Source organism: Pelodiscus sinensis, chromosome 22, assembly GCF_049634645.1.
Source record: "Pelodiscus sinensis isolate JC-2024 chromosome 22, ASM4963464v1, whole genome shotgun sequence".
In the NCBI taxonomy this organism is placed as follows: Eukaryota; Metazoa; Chordata; order Testudines; family Trionychidae; genus Pelodiscus; species Pelodiscus sinensis.
This window is the reverse complement of record NC_134732.1, coordinates 24696567-24717867: the sequence shown is the minus strand read 5'-3', so window position 1 is coordinate 24717867 and position 21301 is coordinate 24696567. Positions and strand designations below refer to the sequence as shown.

The window sequence follows — 21301 nt, the reverse complement described above, 5'->3', positions numbered from 1 at the left end:
TTCTTTCTCTATATCTTTCAAAAGGGCAGGAAGAGGTGTCTTGTGGCTGTGGGCTCAGTTACAAGTTCTGTCAAACTGCGTTTGTGATCGTTGATCAATCTCCATGCCTCAGTTTTTTAAAAATGTGGTTAATGCATCTTACTGTTGCAGCTTTATTCATTATTACGATACACTCTGAGATGCACTAGTCAAAGTTTCTATATTCAGTAAATACAAAATTATTTCATAGATGACCCTATATTTTACCTGTAGATCCTCACTCTTGTTCAGGTGAGGAGTGATGTGGTCTGAGAAATTTTCTTTAATGTGCATTTGGGATGTTGGGCAACAGACTAGCTTTTACCTACCAGAAGAGGCAAACGATGCTTAAATTTGCTGCTGATGACATTTATTTCTGATATGAGCATACTATATATCTTGTCATTTCCAGGATAAATAAAACTGAACATAAATTATCATCTTTTTTAAAACAGAAAATAACTTGAAGCGTGTTTGGTTGCTGCCATAAGGCTACTTGTCAGGTTTTTATAATCTTTAAAACCAAACAACAAAAAATCTCCCCTGGGATTATTTCATCTGTGTGATTAAACTATTCTGTTTCTGACTTGAAAGCCTTTAGGGTGAAAGGTTAAAGATGTGGTATGCCTTTGTTGCCATACAATGTGCTTCCTTCTCCCAAAACAAGGAGATGGGTACAGTGCGGTAGACCTGACTGACTAACCAGGAAATGGAGAAGATTAGTGTGCACACTTTTATTTCTTATAACCCAATTAATCCAGAGCCTTTCGCATTCAAAATGGATGCAGCTAAAGTATACATCTTTATTTAAAAAAACCCTGACCGAATTTCAGGGGTTTCAGTTAATTCATCAACAGCTGCTGTTCTATGTTCAGGCCCAGCAGCCACTGCATTTAAAAACTAAGTATGTAATCACTCGCTCGGGGTGGCTGGCTGAGGGTTAACCCAGGAATACTTACAGGGGAGCCCATTGATAAGGTATGAGAACAGCAGGAGGAGAGAAACTGACCCTATTGTGTCCTTGCCCTGCTAATGAGTTTCCAAAGCAGTCGGCTCCTCACTTACAGCAATTTTCTGTCTGAGGCAATAGTGAGCAGTGGCTCTTACGGGTGAAATTGTGTCAGGTTCTGTAAGAATCTCTGCAATTGCTCCATGCTACAGAGTAGCTTGTGTATTACCCTGAGTCATAGTGTGGCACCTGGAGCTGACCATTGCCCACTCTGTCAAAGGGGGCTTTTACTTGGAGTCAGGAAACATCAGGATCTGTCGTCTTTTATCAAACTTCCTATTTTAGGTAGGTCATGCGGTGGCTGCAGAACATAACTGCTCTGCTCTTCGGAGGGCAGCCAGGGACTCTGTAATGCCCACCAAACCGGGGTAAGCGGCGGAGCTCACGAGGTGTCAGGAGTAGGATTCAGGTGAAACCTGTTGCAACTGATTGGGCTGGGTACTTGAGTTCTTCCATTTCTGCTTGGTAGTTACAGTTGCTTGGCTCACTCGATAGTTTTGCATTGCAGGTGGGTGCAAACCTTCACATATGGGTAGACACTTGCACGAACAGGACTCCAGCTAATGTTACAAACACTGTAGTTGAGGCTCAGGTTGCAACTTGGGCTCTCAAGACCACTGACAGACCCTCTGGGCTTGAGCTTGGATGGCTAAACCCGACCCTACCAGAGTCTTAACAACCATACTGCTGGGTTTAGTGCATTAGCTTGATACCTGCTAATGTCTAAGTGGGCAGGGGCTGGCTTCCCTCTGCAGTGAAGACGCACCATAGGATTTCTCTAGGTTCAGTAAGGGCTGAACTGGGGTCAAGACTCCTTCCACACAGAGGCCTGGAGGTGCACAGATTTCCTTGTTTAGTGCATGCTGGAAGTAATTTTTATTTTAGCTAGATTAATTCTGAGCAGTTTCTTTAGGGTGAGGATGGAGGAATTTTTTTTCAATTAATTTACATCTCTTCTCTTTTTTGATTCTTGATACTAACTGGAGATTGACCACTTTTGTTGATTGGGGGCTCTGCTGGATTAGTTTGAAATAGTCTATGTACTTAGACTGGTTGGCTCTTCTCTAGACTTGTAACAAGTTTTTCTATAGTTTTATTCTGCATTCAGATGCTTTTCAAACCAGCGTGTTACAGACTTAATGGCTGGAAGCTTTGACTGCCTCCCTAAATAATGAAAATGAGACTGACTTATATCTCTTATGTGCCCAAATAGTATGCCAGTCTCAATTGCCCACCATGAATTATACAAGTAAATATTCCCTGCCTCTTCTGAATCTTCCTTTTTTTTTTTTTTTTTTTTTTTTTTTTTTTTTTTTGGACAACTCTGTTGTACTGTAATACCTCTTATTTCAAGCTATTGGTAGACTTACTAGCTACTCTGGATGCATCTTCCATCACAAATGGTAAATAACTTCCAGGCTTAATGACAATCCATTTTTATGTGGGCCTTTGTCCAATCGTGTCCTCTGATTCCGAACTATTCTCAGAGTTCCCATAAGCATATGTTCTTTTCTGCTGGTGTGTAATGGTTGAATGGTAGCTGTTTGGCGTGTGCTGGGTCGAAGTGCTGCAGATGTCAGGGTGGAGTTGGGGGAGAGGGCTAGAGCAGCGGTGCTGAACTCTCAGTGAATGATGGTTAAATTGAATTTGCCAGGATATAAAAGTGCAGGAACTCCCAAGGCAGGCGTAAAGAGAATTACAGTATGCTCAATGCAGAACTAATAAGGCCCCTTTAACCTTTGGCGTTCACTGGGTTCTGTGCATATCTTGCACAAGAAATAAGCGACAATATGTTGATGGAGAAATGTAAATATCGGCTTATATTATGATTTTTCTTTAGTTGTGCGTTTCAGCTGATTACCAGAGTAAGTGGATGTCTTTTGGAATGGATTGTACTCATGTCCTCCTATACCTGTGTATGAGGGGTGTGTGTGTCTATTCTCAGTGGTGTATGTAATGCCCTTTCACGCTTGTGGGACTTAAGCATGTATACAGATTGTTATAACCCTCTTGGACTGCCTTTTATCTGTTGTACATGATATCTTGACTGATACATCACAAGAATTGTATATTTAGTCTTTGTTTCTCAAAAAATATGTTTAAAAGTCAGCATTTCTATAGGTATTGAAACATTATCCTGTCTTCCTTATAGGTAATTCACTTACATCTTTCCATAATTCATCTCACTGTATTTTACAAGACTTGATCTAACAATCACTTCAATATTATAAAATTGTGAGCTTTTTTAAAAAAAAACCTCAAGCTTGAAAAATAAGTTAGAAAAAGAATCTTTTTAAACTTGCTGTTTGTATTTGATAAATCACTGAGGAAAATAATGTATCACTTGAATAGCATAGTCGCAGTTCAGAATAGAATTGCACTTATAATTAAAGAGTTTTTTCTTTATTTGGAGCAGCAGCATATGCTACGTTTACTACAAAATTCCTCCCCCGGTTTTTAGTGGTGGTTAAAATATTCTTGAAAATTTAGATTAAATTGGTGTGGGGGGAAAAGGATTAACTGGTATAACAAGGGAAAAAATGACTTTAAAATGTTTTTACTTCTGTTTTGAATGATTCCAAGTGTTCTGTCATCAAAAGACTATTAGCTGTAGTGTCACCCTACCTAAAACAAAAGCTAATGACGGAGATGGCATCCTACAAACATGAGATAATAGGAAAAGGCAGATGTGGATGGAATGAGCCACAAAGACAAAGTGCTTTTGGAATTGCACACGGCAGGAGCTAATACCATTTGCAAACATGGTGGAAAGTAGGCAGAGGTAGGTGGTGACAACAATTGGATTTCCCTTGACACTTCTCCTTGTGTGTCACACAATCCCCATCCCAGGATAGCTGAACTCTTTAATGTAAGCTTCTCCTTTAACAATAGAAGCCTGAAAGACTTGTATTGGGAAGCCCAACAATAAAGTAGGAAGGGTTCCAGTGATATTGGAAACCTATAGAATAGTGTATATAAGGTTTGCCTCAGGGAGTCCTTATAACAGATAAATGGTGTCACTGATGTGCAATAAATTAGTCAGATGGCTTTGCTGATGGAAATGCTTTAGCACCATTGAAATATTTTGGCTGCAGAGTATTGAATTTGTATCCCAAATTGTTTCGGATTTTTCAGGGGAGCATGGCTCTTAGCACATTCTGACTGGCTAGGCTAAAGCTCTGTAAAGTACTAGAATTTTTGAAAAAACAAACAATATTAACATGTAAAGGCTACTATGAAAGATCTAGGTCTACCTAGATGTTACAGGAGATGACAAATTTAGTCTCCATCTCATTGTAAGCTTTTCATTTGTAATCATGTAGAGTTCTGTTCCTCACAGTGCATGTGCACATGTTCTCTTGATCTCAATTAATATGTTTATTGACTGGGAGTGGAGATAAATCGTAACTTGAACTTGTAAATAATTCCCCATCTGCCTCTCAGGATGTGGCAATTTAGTCACAGAAGCAGTTTCATGGGGAGAAGCCTCTTAAGTAGGTGGAAATGTTTCAGATTCCTCACATGGCACTGTATGTATGGTGTGATCGCTGTCTGGTTCAATAGCATATTTCAGTGCTGTAACATCCATATAATCTCTTATCTTTCGGGGGGGGGGGGGGAGAATGGTTGCAGAATCCCTCGTGTGTACTCTTGCGGGACTACATGTGTTCAGCCTTTAACAGGTCTGCATTTGAATAATGCACAAGGCAATTCTTACAAGATGTGCAGTTGTGCTATGTATCAGATATACAATATGAACGTATTGCAACAGCATGTTCCTAATGGCTGTCACTGGACTACGACAGAATTTTTTTTTTGCATACTCATTTCGATCAGCTGAGGAAACCTTGCAGTCCCCTCATTTATCTTGCGCGCGTGCGCACGCACTTCACTTTGAAGAATGGCCAATAACTGATTTGTAACCTAAATATGGTGTAATAAGTACTCTTAAGTGTCACTGATACTTGATGCGATTCATCAGTCCGATCTAAATGTATATAATGGAGTGACAGCAGCATCATGTATGTAAATTTTAGGAGATGCAATGCTTCTGCAATTCTTACTTGCATTTAGTTGAATGTTGTATATAAATAATCCTTTAAACTGTTGAACTTTGTGGTGAAATGCTTAGCATTTTCATGGTGGCAGTAAGAAAGATGTATCAATTTTAAAAGACAAAACAAAAACATTCAGTGCTGATACTTATTTTTCCCCTTGTAGGATTTTGTCGAGAGCCTTCCACAGAACATGATCCACCTCCAAGTAAGTACTATATGTCAATGTTTTGTTCCCGTCCAGAAAAGAATTAATGCAGGAGCATAAGTTTAGTATGTATTGATGGGATGACAATTAAATTAGAAGCCTTAAACTTCATAAAGTGTTTGCTTCCTCTATTGGCAATAGATCCTTTTTGCTTGATTATATTGGGATTAGAAGAGAGAGGCTTTCCAGAGTGCCTTTTCTAATGGCTGCCCTCCCTCTCGTAGGTGATGTCACCTACCACAGCTTGTCAGTGTCATTCCATATTGTTACTTGAGGGTGCTGCTGAATCAGTGAGGTACTTGATTCCCACAGAGGTGGAGCATGCTAGCTCCATTAATGCTCTTAAGACTTTTTTTCTCTGAGTCTCATTCTCATGTCATAGACTCATATAGCATTGTAGGAGTGGAAGGCACCTCAAGGTCTAGTCCAGTTCTCTGTCCTCATGACAGGTGAGAATGCTGGGCCAAGATGTGATCTGACGTATTTGTGTGTTCTGCATGGTGTCATGTTGTACTCTTACTAGATGACCAAAGAGGCTTTAATTTGGGTTTGCAAATGTTTCTTGAATAGCTAAATGTGGCTGACGCCCTAATGTTGGCTTGCGGTGTTTGTGAAAAGCCTATTTAGCATAGTGGTAGAAGTAGGTGTTTTACAAACAAGAGCATTTTGTAATGGTTTCAAAGTTAATTGCTTTCCAAGATTTTATGGCATTTTCCCCAATCTTTTAAACCCTGTGTTTCCAGGATGGGGAAGGGAGTGGCTGGAAGTTTAAAGCCACACAAATTCAGATTAGAAAAAAGGTCCAATTTAACAGTCTAACCATTGAAACAGACTTCCAAGGGAAGTTGTGGCTTCTCCATTTCTTGATGTCTTCATATCAAGACTGGATGCCTTACAGGGAGATGATACACTGTAACCAAACACAAGTTATTGGGCTCAATACAGCAGTAACTGAGTGAAATTTAATGGCCTGTGTTTTACAAGAGGTAGAAATCAGACCTAATTGTCCTTCTCCCTTAAATTCTGTGAATGCAGGGAGAGACAGAATCCTAATTCTCTATTTCCTGTTAGGTATCACTTCACTATATTTAAGTCCACATGTGCATGATCAATAGACATAACAATCTTACTGTTGCATCATTTCCTTGCCATGAAATATTTAAGTAACTGACTTCTACAGGAAGTCATCGGGGAAGACTTACTATTAAGATACTATAATAGTAGTAGACACTTAATGGGCCACAAATACTTCTGAGAAATCTGGATAAGTGCTTTACATTTCTGTGTATTACCTGCCATCTGCAGCAGCATTTAATTACCTCTGAGGAAGATTAGTAGTATTGCCTGCAGTTTACCGATAAAGACAGTTAGTGGGTATCTATGCTAAAATGATCAGCAATAAAAAACTTAACGGTTTAGATTTGAATTATCATGATGAGGTTTCAGAGATCTTTTTCCATATAGCTGAATGCACAGTGCACATCTCCGTGTGACTATTTCACATTTCCTGTGGTAATAAATGACTGTATTTGCATTGATTTACCATGGGAAGGACACAGTTGAAAGTTCTTATGGCAGCCATAATGGCTAGTGGTTGAATTTTTTTTTTTTTAAATGAAAGCTTTGATTCTAGAAAACGGCACATTCTGTAGTACACAACTCCGAAAGCACAGGGCACTCAGATACAGCACTACTGTTGAACTCCACCCATAGCAACTCTGCGTTGCTATATCCAGTGACGACTGAATCCTAACACAGAGCACTTGCACCCGTGGGCCAGGCTTTCAGAAGAGCTCACTTCCCAACTACTCCCACTTAGGCAGCCAAGTGTTCAGAATGTCAAAAGTGTGAAGGACGCCGAATGTTCTCAGTGCAGCATTACACGCTTCTGACTTAGCACTACAGCTTTTCTCCCCTTCGCATTCCAGTGCAATACATCATGTCAAGAACAAATGTAGATACAGTAAAACTCCATTGGTCCGGCATCCAATGCTCCGGCACTCCTGATGGTCCAGCACCATCAGGAACCCGGAAGTGCTCCGGCTGCCAGACAATTGGAGCTGCTCTGCGCCCAGCTTCCCCGATTCAGCTGCTGCTGAAAGTGATCAGCAGCTGAATTGGGGAAGCTGGGGGCAGAGCCGCTGGGTTGGTCCCATAGCGCTGCCCCTCAGCACTGTGGGACCAACCCGGCAGCACCCCAGCTGCTCTGCCCCAGGCGTCCCCGATTCAGCCACTGCTGAAACTGACCAGCAGCGGCTGAATCGGGGATGCCTGGGGCAGAGTCGGACTATCGGAAGGGGGGGCTATGAGGGGCCTGGGGTGGCATCCCCCCACCCCACCGCCCTCATAGCCCCCCCCTTTCAATAGCCCGGCATAGCTGATAATCCGGCACCCCCTGGGTCCTAAAGGTGTCGGATTATCGGAAGTTTACTGTATGTACTTCTGCCCCTGTGATGGGTGTGTCTAGCTGGGATGCATGCGTTTCCTTTCTGTTACTTTCAGAAATGCAAAGTAAGGGGGGCTGAGAGAGCTCGCATATTAGTGGAAGGTAATGCAAAAAGCTTATCACGGAGTGAAAAATGAATCCAAATTAGCACTTGGCTTTTTATAGTCTGCAGGCAAGACTGGCTATATCCCACCATGGGGGATGGGTGTGTGTGTGGAGGGGGGGGTAGGTTTCTCCATGTTGGATTAGTTAATCTATGAATAATGAGCTGTATTTCGGAGGGGGGTTCCGGAATCTTATCAACCTTTATTTGAGCATTCTGATGCTTCAACTCCTGAGGTGGTATTGTGCTGCCGCGCTGTTGCATATTTCCACTTGAGCACTGTAGAAGGCTGGAATGTTTCTGTGAAACACTTGTTTACGTGCTCTATTCCAGAAGGATTGGCATCTTAACAGCCTTACTGATGCTATCAATCCTTAGGATTTCTGTGATGCTTCCTGGTGTGTGGGGAGTCTTTGCCAAGCCACAGAGGCTTAATACAGATGTAGGCATGAGCCTTGTAAATTCTCCACATTCTGGGCAGCAGTTTGTCTGCAGTAGTGCGAGGGGCACTGTAACGTGCTGAACTCCCATACTGTTTTGCTTGCTCATGTAGAAATGCCCAACATCTGCTTGGAGTTCAGTGTGCTAATTAGCAGAGCCTCTCCACATTTAGTAAGATGATGGCCTTATGTAGTGTTACTAAGACACTCTCAGAGCTGACATCTTCAAAGTCCAATGCTATGTCACAGGTTCAGGCTAAGTTCATTTCTATGAGTAGCCTCCTTATATCCATTCGATTAGCATAAGCAGGGACAAGGGTCATCAAAGGTCAAGAGAAGTTCAAAATAGCATAACCTTTTTTCTAGTGTTTCCAGTTTGGCCCTAATTCTGTGATGCTCGCTAAGCTTTTTTTCATCATGGTGTTTACTATACAGCTGTAAAACCTGAAGAACAAGGCCTGGCCTGATACAAGGGAAGCTGGAAATCTAGCAGTTAAGAATAGGTGGCATTGTTGCTTAAAACAGGAGAAATAATTGATTTATGTTATGACACCCAATTAGGCTGTAAAGTGAGAAATGCTTAAAGCAACCCTGTGGCTTCAAGGCAGCTTTTTGCTCTGATTTCTGTTCAGCAAATAGGAGGCAGCATAATAAAGGTCATCAGCTCCATGAGCTAAATTATTTCATGCCACTTGGGCTTGTAAACAGTATATAATACAGAAAAACAATTGGCATTGTTCACTTACTGGCCAGAGAAAAGGTCAAAGGGTAAGTAGTTGGTCTGGCAACAGCTGTTCTTCATAGTCAAGCAGACTTTTGTCCTTTTCGTCATCTTTTAGAGCAAACATGTTTCCAAAATTTAAGTATCTGTAAATCCATATCTTCTCCTCCCCAGCCCCTCCTAGCTAAGTTATTCTTAGAAATTAAGCATGTTGCATGTAGTGAATTACAGAAATAGAAAGGGGGAGGAAGAGCTAGCTGTCTTGTATATTTAGAAGCTTTGTGTTTGAAAATGGGCGCGCGCGTGTGTGTGTGTGGGGCGTTAATTTAATATAAATGACATGTTTTTAAAATCCAGCACTCCTTGAGATGGAATACAGTTGTGCTTTTGAACAGTAGAGCATAGTAACATATTGAAACTAAACTTTAAATTGCATAATTTATGATTTATCAGCAATATTGTGCATCTGTCCTGTTCTAAGCATTGATTTGCTAATCGTATATAGAAAATTTTATCTAAATGAAAAACATTTAATTTTTGATCGGGTCTGTAGGAAACCTGTTGATTTTCTTTTTTTATGTATCCAAGCTTTGCATGTAATCAGATTGTTGAGGAGGCCTAACTTTTTACTATTTGGACCAATAATGTGATCACTATATCCTTAAACTTGCTAGATACAACAAGAGTGCGCACAATACCTTGGCCTCAGTGTTCAGGGAAATCTACAATAACCAATAATATCATTGTAATGAACTATTTAATGTTATGTTACGATAGTAATGACATTGTTGCATTCAATTGAACAACGTGCAAAACTTGTTGAATTGAATATTTAAAACAAAGATCCTACAAGAAATTCATACCTCACTGCGTTTGTCCTGTTAGGGGTGTCGTCTAATCAAGTAAGCTTTCATATTGTAGAATGAAACTCGATAAATTATCCCAGATGTTTGCAGGTGTAGCTTACTGCTTTAAGTGATTCATTTGGTCAGATGTCGTCCTCTTCCTTATGTTGCTGACTGCTTCTCACTGAGACTGTTCTCCACTATCTGATTGACTTGGAGGGCAACTGCCCCCTCTTGTTGCAAACAGCAGCAGGTAACTTACAGATGGCCATCTGGCGACCCATTACTTGAACCTTTTTGAAAGCTAAAGGAGTTGTCCCCATGTGTTTACCCTTCCAACTTCTTCAGCAAATTAACTCACTTTTACAGGTGTGTTTAATTTTCCATGTCACAACTGAGCAGCATACAAAGAGAAGCCATTGTAACAGGAGATGGTCTTAGACAAAACTCTTTCTGGTTGTCTAGTGTGAACCTATATATGAAATTAGTTTATAGGTAACAAGGAGGTAAAGTATGATTAGTGCACTTTCAAAGGGTTACTAGTTCAGTCACTAAGGGGAGATGGGGCAAAATAGAAAAATCCCATAAATTTAATATGAAGTGTATAGGAAAACTTGATAAAGCATGTTCTGTAACATGATCCTGTGACGATCAAGACTGAAAGTGCAGTATCATCAAGTAGTGTTAAAAAATTTTGGTGCAAGAAATGCCAGCAAGCATAAATTCATATAAAAACGAATGCTCAGCAGATCTGGGCAGTAGACTGCGTAGCAGGATGCCTTTGAGAACCCTAAGAGCCCACTAATAGTCTTTATCGTAACTTTTTTTGCCCATGGTAGGGATGTAATAGTACAGTCGATTAACCGATAAGCAAAAGCTTATCAGTTAATGCTACTGACTACATGCATTCCTCTTTTCCTCCCACCCCCACCAGCAGCCTGGCTCAGTTTTGGCTCCCGCCGGGTCTGTGAGCTCAGACCTCCTTCTGTATCAGAGGCAGCAGCACAGGGTGACAGGCAGCCGGTTCGGGAGTAGAGCTGGTGTTTAAACTGGCTCCCCTCATGGATCAGCTCCCGCCTGGTACCCCACGCTGCTGTTTCTGATACAGAGGAAGCAGCATGAAGTGGTAGGGGGCTCCGTGGGAGTGGGGCCGGTGCGCACTGGCTGCCAGCCCTGCCCCCGGGGACTATAGAATGTTGAGTAACTGATAAGAATTCATGAGGTTAATCGACTCAATTAACCGATATTTAACCATCCCTAGACCATGACTGCTGCTCCATACAGCATGTTCTCACTGTTCTCATTCCATGTTCGAAAGCAAAGTAGAAGTATGAGCCAAACATTTTTGATAGGTGTGACTGAAGCAGGGAATGAAGGGCACCGTATCTACCGTGTTCCCACCCACAATGCACGTTGACTGTTTCCTGCAAGAATGGTCTGTTGTAAATGCTTAAACATTTATTTGTAGCTGTCCTGTACCTCCTCACTGTAGTGTTTGGTCACATTTCACATTAAAACCAAATGTATAAACATCTACAAGGAGCAGCAATACTGTTTTTCTTCAGTTGCTTGGAAGTCCTCCATGTACTAAATTGGAAAAACTGGAAGATGAAAATGCAGGAAGGACTTGGCCAAAACCAGAGCCTTGTATTGTGCTGTGAAGAGATGCTGCCGGGAGTGAGGCCTAGGAACGTAGTGTTGTGTTTCACTGCATTGTTTTTGGTCATAAGGGCAGATGTGGGACCATAATTTACTAGCAAGAAAACTGAAAATCTTGCAATTCTCCTGCTTGCTACCATTGGGAAATTGTGGGAATTTGAGGGAGACAAACTCAGATTAGAACCCTACAAAACTGTATATTCAGATCATAATGAAAAGGGAAAATTTAGGCAGTCTTACTATTGCGGGGGGCGGGGGGGGGGAGGGGGCTGGAAAAGAGTGCCTGGGATTCCTGGTCTTGTTTTTCTCAAAAAAAAAAAAAAAAAAAAATCATCCCTGTGGATAAATTTAAACACTGAACAGTCCTGCAGCACCTTAGAGACGAACAAAAAATGTAGATGGGATCATGAGCTACCGAAGTGGCTTGTGCCCATGAAAGCTCATGATTCCATCTACATTTTTGTTAGTTCTGCAGCACCTTAGAGACTGTTCACAGTTTATGGTCCCCCTCCCCCGCAGTTACAGGCTAACATGTCTCCCCCTCTAAATCCCTGTAGATAGTGATTTCTAAGGTGAAAGTAGGTGGTTTTATCTGATCTATGGTTGCAACTGAATCTATTTCTGGTAGATGGGTTTTGCTTAGATGTGAATGCCTCCAAAGTTAGGGCACCTGTCTGGAGCATTAGCCCCATCTCTAACCTTGGATTCTCTTGTCTAGCATAGAGAGAGAGGTGAGTCTAGCTTCCTTTACCAAATGCATCATATTCTTTATCTGTTACAAGCTCAGGGCTTCCTTATGCTGGAGGGAGACAGCAGCTGCACCAGAAGCAAATCAAATGTTGGGGGCGGGCCCCTGCGTTATGCAGTGTTGTCAAGGGGATCTCTCCTCTGATAAGGAGCCTTTTGAAGGAGCTCCAGACCCTGTTTGGGTCTCATCTTCTTGACCTCTTCTGCCATTTCTAGTACTGACCCATTTCAGAGGTTAATATGGAGACGTTGAAGCTGGTGGAGCCTAGAGTTTAGGAATTCCTTGCAAACGGGTGAAAGCGTTGTGTCCATCAGTTGTGTGACAGTTGACTAATGCCTTTTGTTTTACTACCGCAGGGCTTCCCAAAATGTGCTCGGCAGAGCCCTGGGGCTCCGTGAGTTGGGTCCAGAGGCTCCACAAGAAAATATTAATGACAGTTGTGTACGATCCTGTCATTTTGTTACTAATTTTCGGATAGTTTCCTTGGGGGGGAGGGGGAAGAATTTATAAGAAATATGCAAAAAATAAAAATAGAATTCCAACTGTTGTCTATTTGGGTACCTATTGAACTAAAAATCATGATCTGTTAAGGACTCTGCCAAATTTTCAGGACCCCCTAGGGGCTCTGTGGCTGTAGAAGTTTGTAAAACCCTGGGCTAGATAAATGAATTTAACTAACAGGTCTAGAAACAATAGCACGTGGGAATGGAACATAAAATCTTCTTAATGAAGATGGAGGATAAAATTAAATGGCTTAAATAAAAATTGTAACTAATGTCTTTTGGTACACTGGTGAGAATTAATGAAATGACCTATATGCAGTTAAGGTAGCTTCTCTTTGCTGTGTAATGTATGTAGAATAAACTTCTAAAAGTTAGAAGTGTGTGAGTGTGGGGATTGCTATAGTGAGAATGCTATCGGCTGCTATGGTACTTAGTTGCATAACTGTTTTCACTCTACCTGTTTCCAGAGGCTCATAACTTGTTGAAATTTTCCAGTCTTGGCCTCAGCCCAAAGGCAGGATTTTTTTTTGGGGGGGGGGAAAGGGGCACACTTAGAGTAAAACTGGTTTAGTTGTATGTTGTTAGTAAAGAGAGTGAAATACTTTTCTCCACATGAAAGAATTGTGGTTTCCTTTGAACACTTCTATCTCAGCACTTTCTACTGCATAAAGTTAAACTTGCAGTGAAATAGCCACAATTGATTATCCTGGCAACATTTGGTTTGCATATGACTGAGCTATCTCCCTCTCACAGCACACATAGTAAATCCATTTTGATTAATATTTGTAGTAAGTTCAAAGTGTACCATTACACTTGTACATGCAAGTGTGGCTTACTGATGGTGTGAAATGGTTAGGGTGGGCCGAATTTTGTAAGGAGTTGTACAAAGCAGTCTTAATCCTTAAGTTTTCAGACGGGCAAACTTAACACCTAAGTGCCTCCAGAAATTCATGGGAGCAGGAGTTATTCCTCAGAATTTTATGCAAGTCTTGTAATCCTTAGTGTTTTAATAAAAACCCCAGCTCCGTAGTAATGCAATGCTCTCCTTTCAAATGAGAGTGACTACATTTCTAGTAGGGATGAATGTAAAATCCAGTGTATTCGTTAAACGTTAGTTTGACTTCCAGTTGATCTGGTTAATGGACTAAAGGAAGAACCTGGGTGGGGGAACGCTCCAGCCTGGTTGGAACAGCCTCCAGCCCACTGTGCCCCTGCTGGATCTGAGCCCCATGCTGGGGTTGGGGCGTCCAGGCTCCCCACGGACAGAGGCTGCTCCAGACGAGAGCAGTGTCTATCTGTGGCGGCCCCTGTGGGGCTGGTTATGAGCTATAGTCCCCACCAGTTACTGGTTAATTGGAACTGGTAAGCATCCTCCGTTAAGGGAGATGTTAATTGGTTAACCTTTCACACCCCTAACTTCTAGATCTTTAAACAGAGAAGCTTGAAAGCCTGAATCAGGCACAGCTGAGCATTGCAGCGATGTCTACTTGAGACTGCATTCTGGGGTTAGTAGAGTAAGTGTAGTCTCCCAACTACATTTCCAAGTACGTGTAAGGTTCAGAACTGAACCAGAGAGGCCTGCGAATGTTTAAGGGTTAGCATTTTCCCTCCAAAGGCACAAACAGGCAGATGAAAAAATCCTACTCATTACAATATTAAAAATAATGTATTTTAAGCCCAGGTCATAATTTTTGGGGTGTTTCTCGTGACTTCTGAATATTTGGGGCTGTAATGCACGTTCGCTGGCAGTAAAGTATAGGTGAGATTATTGAATTTAGGTGGTTGTTTTAAGTTGGCAACACTGGGAAATCTTGTGAAATATTCTCTCACTTTTAAAATTAAAAATATGAAATGTAAGAAATTCCACACAAAGACCTACATTATGAGAATGTTCAGATTGCATAAATAAGCACTCAAAAGCATGGAAATATCAAAGTTAATATTACAATATTTAAAAAAATATTTTTATGCCATGCATGCATACACAACTTCGCAGCATACGTGTGTATAATGTTTCAGTAATTTGGAAGTCTGTTAACTGTAGGAGGGGTTAGGCAGAAATTTTTCTCAAATATAGCACAATCAAAATAGTATGTATGCAACAGTCTCTAATATAAGGGGAGGAAAAATGATCCTATGAGTGAAAACAGGAATTTATTTTAATATGTACAATTAAATATTGTAATTTCTATTTTTTAAAAGTGAAGTGCCTAAAGTTTTTTTTTCTTATTAGCTGCAGATGTCGAACAGATGAGTTTCTCCTCTCCTGTGCTTCCCATGAACTCTGTGGGCAGTAAGTACTTGTCTTTCTCTTGCCCCACGTGACCAGGATGAATTTTTTTTTTTTGGTCATTGACAACTTCCATTTTTGTTTTGAGGTTGTCAGTGGAATGAAACAGCTCTTCAGTGTAGAAGTTTTGCAATGTAAAAATTGTTCACTTAAGAAGCAGGGTATTCCACTTTCAGAAAGAACTCTGATTTCCCCCCATAAATGCTCTAGGTCTAGTCTATGCTAAATTTTTTGCCATCATAGCTATGTTGGTTATATTCATGATTTTTTTTAACTGCTATAGCTCTGCTGGCAAAAAGCTTACTGTAGACTCACATGATCTGGAATGAACACTGCTATACCACTAACTTTCTCTCCCCCCCCCCCCCTCTTTCCCCCCCTCCCCCCCCCCCCGTGTTTGCTGGCTTCACTAGATCAGCAAAACCCTTCTCATATAGACAGGGACTTATATTCAGACATTCTCCTAGTCCTGCAGACTAGGATTTTCAAGAGCCAAAGGCAGTTGGTGCCCAGTCTTATAAACTTGCCCTCTTGTTACTTTTCGAAGTCCCGAAGCTAGGATTTTCAAATCCAGTTACTTCAGTCTCCATCTAGTGGTAATTGCTATGTCTGAGGAATAAATATAAGTAATCCACTAGGTGGCAATAAGTCCTTATCAAAGACAGGCGTTCATAGGTGTAAATTCAAAATATCTAATTCTAAACAGAGGCAGCAATTCAGTGCAGACTTCTCTTGTTTAAGACAATGTACTTAATTTGTTGGAAACTTTGTGGGGGCATTCCTAAAATTGCTGAGCAATTAACGGGCAGTTTATTTAGCAGATAATCAAATAAGGTTCAGGGGCAACCAACTAAACCCAGAGGGTCGAAGTCCAGAGATGCTCTGTCTCCTTGACCTCATTGTACAGAGGGATTATACCTACGTGTACCCTCGAGATGATTTGAATTGTTGAAAAAGCTTTGACATACTGATGTAGTTATGGAGAGTATGTTTGCTGTAATTATTTTGGTGGCTTGAGCATTTAACATATGCTCCTGTGACCTGGCTTTCGAAACACATGTGCAATTTCTTGCTTAATTGACCTATATACTTAGGGATGGCATGGACAAATCAGGGTTTTTTTATGCAAATGGTGAGGCCTGCATCTTGATGATGGTTTGCAAATACAAATACAGTTTTGCATGTGTAGTTGTAGTAACTGCATGTGCAAACTAGGGACAAACTGCATGTGCAAACTAGGGACAAACTGCATGTGCAAACTAGGGACAAACAGCATGTGCATATTTTTTTTTTGAAAATCAGAGAGGATTTTCACAACCTAGTTCAACATTACATCCTTTTTTGCCAGCATTACTTAGGTTTATGGGTGTTAAATCTCCTTAAGGCACAAAATGTATGAAGGTAATTTTTGTGTTGTGTAACCTCCTAGCATCTGGATATATTTGCTGAGTGCTCAAGGTAAGGTTGCCTAATGGCAAGAATTGAACTGTCTTTCACATTTTTTGCATCATGGTATTATGGCAATGGGCTTGTCAGCTCTTGATAGTCATCTGTTTATCTTAGTTGACCAAATGGTCTTTTGCTTATTTTGCTGCCTCTTTACCAAATCCCTTCAGGGCTTTCAGAATTATGACAGACCCAGGTCATCAGCAGGCGGGATTGAACCTGCGACCTTAGGGCCTAAAGCCATGTGCCTCCACTCCAACTGGCTCTTAGCTAAAGCTGTAGCCAGGAGCGGTTCAAGGCCGGCTGCGACAGCTGGCGCCCTAGGTGGAAGGCGCAATCGGCTCCCCCGCCTGTACGGCCATCAATGGCTGTGACGTCATCATTGGGCACCCGGGCCAGTGGCGCCCTAGGCAACTCCCAAGTTGGCCTAGGTTCACGGGCCGCCCCTGTAGCGCAGACTTTACTTGCCCTGGTCAGTGGGCTCAGTGCCTCTGGGTTAGTATGAATGCAGTTCCGGTTTAGGCATCCAAAACTTTTATGTAAAGACTGCAGAATACTCACTTCATTCTTAACTTTTTTGTAGCTTATTGTGCCATTGAATTGGACCACCATTTCACTGCATCTGTGATTCTCCTGAATTGCTTAGCCTTTGCTTGAGAGATTTCTTTTAGTCCCTGCCACTGAATAAATTATTTTTACTAATGCATCTGGGCAGTTGAGATGAGCATGCGTTGTACTTGGGCCACACCTTTTCTGTACTCCCCCTGTGGTAGCGCAGAACTGTCACTGTACACTGCCTGTAATTCCCTCAATAAAAGCACTCGTGTGTGTGCTGTCCTTGTTTCATTGTAGGTTAATGTGGCTTATAGTGTCACTGGAAATATTTGAAGGGAGCAGCCATATTCTAATGAAACTCCCCCAAATGTTCTGTAGAAAGCTGTTTTAAATTGTACCAGGGCAAAACCTGTCTCTAAAACTACGAGTTATTTGTTTTGCACTTAAATTTTTGAATATGTGAGAACATGCTTGAGACCTTGCAGTCTTTCCTTTTGTAAATCATGCTGAAGTGTTTCATATCAAATGATACGTACTTGAAAATAGGGACTGCTAGCTGTACTGTGGGGGTGCCAGAATGGAAGTCATTGCATGGAGTGAGCAGGGCCCTCCAGTTCCCGAGGCTTGGGGAAAGAAAACCCTTTCAAACTCCAATTTTGTGAATCCCATCTGTGCCTGTCTTTACACCTGAGCAGTCCCATTGAGCTCAGTGAGGATAGTCATGTGTCAAATGAATCACGTGCATAAGTCTTTGCTGGTTCAGAGCTAAAGCTTCTAAATTCTGTTGCAAACCTTTGAAAAGAAATTGCTGTAACAATCCAGCAGTACTTTGTAGTAGAGAGATGACAATGTAAATGAGTAAATAGTTAACTCATGAGCCTGGGCTCAATGGTTAACTTTCTCAGTTACATGCTGCCTCCGTCTCCTCCCGCCCCCCACCTTACTTCCTCTGTATCAGAGGCAGGGGTGGGGAGGTTGAGGCAGTTCCTGCCTGCCAACTCCTAGCCCCCACGTGTAAACCTGTACTCACTGAAAATGTCAGCGGGTACACATTTGCCAAAATAAGCAAATGTTAACATCCCTACTTTGTAGTCTTCTGTCCCCGTGGAAAGGGTTTGCTTTTGAGAAATTCCAGCCAAAGGAAACTACAGTATGTGCTTTTTCTAAAGAACACTGCTTTCTGTTCTGTTGCCTGAGAAACAGGCCCTTTCCAGGGTCTTCACCCAGTTTTCTTTTAAAGGGTTTAGCTCTTTGGGGTCTGGTGTAAGAGTGTGTTTTGACTCGCATTTAAGACATGAAAGGACAAAATGCTCAGGATTCTTTTGTGGGGTGTGGAGGGGATTGTGAAAGTCTGTTCATCCTTGTTTAGACAAATGCTTTTATAAGATTGCAGGGCCTTCAGGTTCAAGCGGTTTAACAGATCGTAGATAAGACAAGTAACCCATCCTTACTACCATGTTACCAGGTGACTAGATTTCACCTAGTTTTAATCCTATGCAGTTCCCATCTGCAAACTAGCTATCATTGATATAAAACTGTGGAAGAGTAAGCACAATGGGAACTCCAGTCCAATTCAGGATGGTCATTCATGTTTTAGTAAGTACAGTGGTAATATGAACAGCTACGTGGTTGTAGTACGCACCATTTTCGCAGGCTGGTTGGTGAAGCCTTTTACCATGTGGCATTTTCCCAGTCAAGCCAGGCTGAGTGTGAACAAGCTTGTGAACACCCAGCCAGATCACTCTGTCACCAGAAGCTCCAAGAAGGGTTGAGACATGCTGCTAAGATCAACAATAAAACAAAAAATGGGATTATTTGTATTAATATTTGGCTGTTTGGATTGTAAGAGGTACTGGGCTGTTACTTAGCTTGAGGAGCTCTGCCTGGAGCCATCCCTTCTGATGAGAGAGGTAGTCAACGTGGTGCATAAGCCACATGCAGCTTGGATGGGGTGGGAGCTTGGGGCTTCTGCCCTGCGGTAGGATGGTGGGACTAGAGGCTTTTGCCATGCAGAGAGAGGGGTCTAAGGCTTTAGTTCAGCAGGCGTGGGGGCATTGGGGCAGAAGAGCCGCACTCCAGCAGGTGCCGCCTTATGGGGCGGGTTAGTCATCTCTTGAAGATTTTTGTATGTGGCTCACAAGGTCAGTAAGCTTGGCTGCTCCTGCAGTAAGCCATCTTCCCTTGGCACAAAACCCTGCACTCTTCGCTATCTGGTCCGCAGTTTGCATTCATTGATCAGTGAGTTGATACAAACTAAAACCCACCGACAGCAATGAATGTTGATTGCAGCCATTAGATGCTTCAGCTGCACAGTAGTATCTCATCAGGTACTGTCCTGTCCCCTGTTTGCCATGGAGGAATTCATAAAACATCAACACTGTCCCAGCCTTTATTTACCTCAGACGCTGGTTACCTTCCCCAGGCCTGAAGAGTTCTGGGTAGGGTTACCAATCGTCCAGGACTGTCCTGGAGTCTGGAATCCGCCTCAGTCTCCTGGTGACTGTTGAAATCAATCCTGGAAATTTCAATATGATACTTAAAAAAGTGACATTCTCATGTTGGGGGGGAGGGGATCTACCAGAATAGCTTCAGTCAGAGTTGGCAACCCTAGTGATATGAAGGTAGAAGGTTTATTCCTTCTACCAAAAGAAACTGGTCCAATAAAATATATTGCCTCATTTACCTTGTCTCTTCAGTCTTCCAGGACACATGCATATTATTTCAGCAGTGATCTTATTTCCTTGCTATAGTGTGTAAAGTGCATGTACATGGAGAAGATAGAAGAATAATAGCTGAGCTAGTTCTAAAGTCTCTACGAAATGGAGTAATTTACCCTCGTGTGCCTAACAGAAACATTGTTTTGCACAGCCATTTTATCTTTGTATCCTATCTTTGTCATCTACCTGCATTGCCTTGGAATTCTCGTAAGGCTTGAGAATTAAATAGTCTTAAGCATTTGCTCTATTGCATTTAAGAAGATAGAGTAGGACTTTACGAAACACCGGAATAATTCAGGTGCTTAAATCCCATTGACTGGAAAAGAGATGTGTGCTCATACCGACTTTGAGATTGTTTGAAAATCCCACCCATTCTCTCTCCACTTTTTGACTACTAAAAAGTCTTGGGTGATGATGGTTGGCATATATAAATGCAGCTACTCTCCACAAGATCTCAGTTCACCCTTTCAGCCTATCCATTTCAGAAGGCCAGATTCACGCCCAGCTAAAGATCGTTTCAGGCCTAGTTTGTACTGGATATGCTTGCTAATACAGCTATTCTGCAGACTGTCCAATGTAGACACACCTTATACTGGCAAAAGGGCTTGTGTTGGCATAGATTATTCCCATTCCCCTGAGTTATAATAGCAAAAGCACTTCTTGTGCTGATTTAACTGGGGGTTTGCTAGAGCAGACAATATAGAAATGTCATAAAAATCATACCTCATCTGATACTAATATACCGGCAAAAGCTTGGTGCGCAGTTGTGCCCTTAATTGTCAGATAAAGGTCCACGGACCACTTTTTTTCCTAAACAAATGAAAGGGGAATATCTAATATGCTTTCAGGATGCTTAACTTACTTATGGAAGAATTATGATGCATATTTGGGAAAGGCCTAATGCTTTTAATGGAAATTGTGTTCTTCTGTTTCTTACCCAGAAGTTTGGAGTAAAACATATTTTCTGAGACTTCATACTTAAAGGTGTAAAGAATATGGAGCTGTTTTATTGCCATGATGATCTGAAGCTCCATAGCTGATAAAAATAAGGGTTCATTTTTTCATGAGGATGCTCTTATTACTTGACCACATGCTGAGAAGAATTTTACACCAATTTAGAATAGTCAGAAGCAAAGACAAACATCCCCCAGACGTTCCTCCATAATCACTAGCCTATTTCAGTTTTAAACCAGTTTTGCTTTGAAAAGAGGGGAAGGGGCAGTAAAAGATTTAGGTTATTTTTGTTGGATCTCCATTTGCAAAGTTCTGTAGGACAGAACCTGCAATGCTAAGCACATTGCATTTATTTTAAGATTGATGGTATTTATAAAATTGAGACTTTAAGCTAATCATAATCCTTTCTGTATCTCTTCTTCCAAGTGCATTGCGAGCACAACACTATTTGATATTGTAAGGAGGTATGGACAGGATGCCCTCTTTCTGGTAGCTCACTGGGGTGACTTTCCATTTAACTGTCCCATGAAAGGAGCTGAGGTTTCTTCCCCACTCTGTTGTCCTGTGACAGAGTGAGATGAGGG

General features: G+C 41.6%; 1 protein-coding gene and 1 long non-coding RNA gene across 5 annotated transcripts in view; one reads left to right on the top strand and one right to left on the bottom strand.

Annotated features, from left to right (window-relative positions):
* The window catches only part of NR6A1 (nuclear receptor subfamily 6 group A member 1), a 181738-nt gene that overhangs the window by 37552 nt on the left and 122885 nt on the right, over window positions 1-21301 (top strand). For 3 of the 4 annotated variants that reach the window (XR_012897202.1, XM_075905677.1, XM_075905676.1), the window contains exons 2-3: window positions 5249-5290; window positions 14989-15048. Coding sequence is in view for 3 of the 4 variants with exons in the window: in XM_075905677.1 (XP_075761792.1) it covers window positions 5249-5290; window positions 14989-15048 (102 nt within the window). In the remaining variant the exon portion in view is untranslated. The remainder of the gene's footprint in view (window positions 1-5248; window positions 5291-14988; window positions 15049-21301) is intronic. The other variant, XM_075905678.1, reaches the window with a different exon arrangement.
* On the bottom strand, window positions 18311-21298 carry LOC142819341 (uncharacterized). The gene is made up of 3 exons (XR_012897205.1): window positions 20487-21298; window positions 19444-19561; window positions 18311-18827 (listed from the first exon to the last, which is right to left on the bottom strand). It is a non-coding gene; the product is annotated as an uncharacterized LOC142819341 (long non-coding RNA).